This window comes from Hydra vulgaris, chromosome 10 (genome assembly GCF_038396675.1).
Source record: "Hydra vulgaris chromosome 10, alternate assembly HydraT2T_AEP".
NCBI classification, from domain to species: domain Eukaryota; kingdom Metazoa; phylum Cnidaria; class Hydrozoa; order Anthoathecata; family Hydridae; genus Hydra; species Hydra vulgaris.
The window spans coordinates 10,518,420-10,522,465 of record NC_088929.1 but is presented as its reverse complement, the minus strand read 5'-3'; the positions used below and the strand labels follow the sequence as shown (position 1 = coordinate 10,522,465).

General features: G+C 31.6%; 1 protein-coding gene across 1 annotated transcript; it reads right to left on the bottom strand.

Moving 5' to 3' along the window:
• Positions 1 to 310: 310 nt before the first annotated feature.
• Positions 311 to 2,038, bottom strand: LOC136086133 (piggyBac transposable element-derived protein 4-like). Its single transcript, XM_065808408.1, has one exon. It carries the CDS (start codon positions 2,036 to 2,038, stop codon positions 311 to 313), a length of 1,728 nt encoding a protein of 575 aa, XP_065664480.1.
• Positions 2,039 to 4,046: the final 2,008 nt, after the last annotated feature.

Here is a 4,046-nt window from a genome sequence, read left to right as displayed (position 1 = left end):
AATGGCGGATTTTAAAAAATAAAAAATATTTTAATTGTAAAATCAATCAAATAAAAATGTATCTTATTTTTAACAGATTATTTTCAAATTTGGAGTCAACAATCAGACATATATAATAAGTAATTCTGAAAAGTTTCAAATCCTCAACATCAATTTATCCTAAGTTATTATATTTATTAGATTCGTGAGACTTTAGTCTAAAATTTCAATTTTTATGCTTTCTTCAAAAAAGAACAAATAACAATAACAAAATCAAAATGTAACATCACTAAGACATGTCAAATAAAAAAATATGTGTATATACTAATTTTTACACTAAATCCAGCACTGTGTGATAAATTTTAAAGCAGCTATCAATATGCAGCCCTGGCTCACCCGGGCAGGTTTTGCATACATGTACAGTTTTTAGTGGTTTGCCATTGCTGTTAAAAATTCCTCGTGCATAGCAAACTTTGCATAATTTAGATGGGCGTCTGTCTGTTGCATCGTGTGATGGCTGTTTAGTTCCTGGAAAGTGACGTCCAGTAAGCCGGTGTATAGTATCATCAGGAACAAGTGTTTTGTTTAACTTTGGTGAAGACAAAAACGTTAACTTAATTGTGTCGTGAAGAAAATCTAAGAAAGTGGTACTCTTGTGACAAGTGTACTTTACAAAAATTTTATGGCTATTTAAAATACCCTGAGAAATAAGCCTAAATGCTAGTTTCCGATACCACTTGTAAGTTTTCCGTAACAGATTCAAGCTCTGGAGTTGTTGGTCAACACGATCTACACCACCCATGTGGCTATTGTATTCTTTTACACAAATAGGTTTCTGAATATTCAAACCACGAGTGTTTTCAATAATTCTCATAAATGGTTGGTGACATGTTGACAGCATGTAGACAACTTTTTGTTTACCTGAAGCTTTATCTTTTGATGCACGGAATTTGCAAGCCAGCATTTGACTATTTGCATCATTATTTTTATAAAAAACTGCATCTCCTTTTTTTAAAACCTCAATAAGAATATCTTTTGAATAATTAAATCGATTTGACCTAATTGTGCCACATAGATGTGTCTTGTTATCAAGAAAATACTTTGCGAGTGTTGTACTTGTGTAATAATTATCTGTGTAAAAAGTGTGGCCTTTACCAATAAAGGGTTCCATCAGCACAGATGGTATTCTTGCAGATGAAGGCATCTGGTCATTTATATCATCATCAGCAAACATTCCTTTCCCACAGTATACAAGGAAGTCTAGTGTTATTCCTTCTGAAGTTGCTAGTTCATATAACTTTATACCAAAACGGGCACGCTTGGTTTTAATATATTGACGGAAATGTAAACGACCTTTATAAAGGACAAGCGATTCATCAACACTGAGATTTTTTCCTGGATTATATACAGTTTTGAATCGGTTACGCAGAATGTTTATGACTGGTCGTACTTTGTAAAGACGATCTCTGTTATCATCAGTTGCATCATAATTTTCATCTTCATTGTTATTAAAATGAAAAAACTTCAATAACATACTAAAACGATTTCGATTGATAATTTCTGAAAAAATTGGAGTATTATACAATTCATCCTTTGACCAATACATACTAAGTTTAGGTTTATAAATAATTCCCATTAAAAGAATAACAGCAATAAAGGTTTTAATTTCTGCAACATTAGTTTCCTCCCATATTGAAGAGTTATCTGGATTGGCAGCAAAAAATTGCCTTGCATACCGATTGGTTTCTTCAACTAATAAAGTTACAAGTTCAACTGGAAAATAGAGTTCAAAAAAATCAAGACTAGTTGGGTTTTGCCCCATTCTAACATTTAAACCTTCTTGAAAAAGTTCAGAGAAATCCATTAAATTAACAAGAACATCTGTATTAACTTTCTCCCAAGTTGACAGAGGAGGTTTTTGACTACGATTACGACCTTTACCACGACTACAAACTCTACCACGACGATGATTATGTATACTACCTTGGACACCATTATTTAGTATATTGACATTGAAAGCAGCATCATCAGTAATAGCTTCTCTATGAGTAATATGCATAGAATCAGTAACACTTTCAACAGAAATTACTTTGTTACATTTAATACCAATACCACCTCGAACACGTACACGTCTGGTACCTCCACCTCTTGTACGTGGGCTCTTTTTCTAAGTGACAAAAGTCTCAATTTCGCTGTCACTTGTACTTGAAGCAGCAGAGCTTTCACTGTCTGTATCGTTAAATAATGGCAAAATTGAATTAGAAAAAGGAACAGCAGCTTCCAATTTATCAACATTGTTGATGTTTTTAATTGTATTTTTAACTTTTCTTTGAATATTAGTAGATGTCATAATGTTTTCAACTTCAAATTCTATCAAATTATTATCCTCGTCATTACTAAAGTCAGAATAACCAAGATCAATATCTTTATTGCTATCTTCGTCACTTTCTTCAAGCATAAAGTTTAAAATTTCGTCCATATTTGAGATTTTTTTTTTGCGTAAAGACGATAAATTAGCCATTTTTCAAAATCGAATATCAGCTAATCAAACAAAGCCTTTTTAATTCGGTTTTCGATATATTATCAGATTATTATTCTAGTTTCTCTTAAGCTAAGTTTTAAAGTCGCTCGAAAAACAAGGGGTCGACAGAAAACAAAACTCTTCATCACCCGCTATGCGGGGTACTGGTATTTTAACGACATTTTTTATTACCCGCTATGCGGGGTATCGGTAACGAAAGAGTTAAATAAAAATAAAACAAAAATTTTTTTATTCGCTGCATAATTGTCATTGTGCGTTTATTATCAAAAAAGAAAAGAAATATCATGTAAACAACTGTTTCTTTCAAGAATGCTTTCTTAATATATATTTGTATACAGTGCTCGAAGTGGAGAAAAAAAGTAACGGGATGGTATTTATTTAATTACACTAATACATTTAATTTATTTAATTACACTAATAGTATATTAGTAATATATTAGTAATAGTATTTAATACTATTACTAATAGTATTAGTAGCGATTAAATAAATAAAGAAATAGTATAGTGTAATTAAGTACAAAAATAGTATTAGTTTGCTTATAATGTATCGATTATATCTCAAACACACTCATACTATTATTATCATAGTAATAGTATTTGTACAAATCGTATTAGTAATATTAATAGTGTTTAAAAAAATCTGAAAGAAGTTCCTGAAAAAAAGCTCTAAAATGAAGACATTCGTTCAATAAGTGAAAGTTAAGATCAACCAGTCAACAACTTTTTGTGCGCTGCAAGTAATCTTGGAGATACCCATGCTGCAGAGATTCACAAGGAAACTAAACAGAGTGTTCAATTCAGAATAGGCTTCCTTTTTTCATCTAGATCACTCATTAGTTTGTCCTGTAGTTTCCACACTGTTAATTTCATTGCAATGCCTCTTGCGTGCTCTTGGGAGCCTTTGAACATAGACATATTCATCCGTGTTGACTAAAGACACGACTTCCTTTTTATGTTGCTTAAAATTAAATCGAACTTGCTGTACGTAATGCTCCAGAAAGTTGAACAATTCTTCAACCATACCTAAATCAAGCTTAACGAAATGCAATTTCTGGATAAATTTGTTGAACCATTCCATTATTCTGTTCCAAATGATTATTAAAATAACTGTCTCAAGTTATTCCATTTTGGTCAAAAGTTTGAAAGACATTGCTCTTGGTTTTGCTTTCTGATCGTCGTTAAGATCAAGAAGTGCATATATAGAAAATATTTGTTAATAAGTATGCACAATCACAAATAAAAAATGTTTTATTTGATTTTCTAAATAATTATTAATCATCTTGTAAATATAATAAGCCTTTTTAATGGCTAAATAAGCATCAGCATGAGATGACCAACGAGTTTGTGAGAGAGTCTAGGGAACCTCAACACGTGATGCAGCAATGAACTTTGCGTTGGTGCGTTAATGCAAGGAACTTTGACTTTAGGAAATCGATGTGTTGGTGCAGAAAAGAAAATATAAGTTTCATGAAGAAAACTAAAGAAGTTAACAGCAACTGCGTTGGATTCCACGGCACTTATTTCT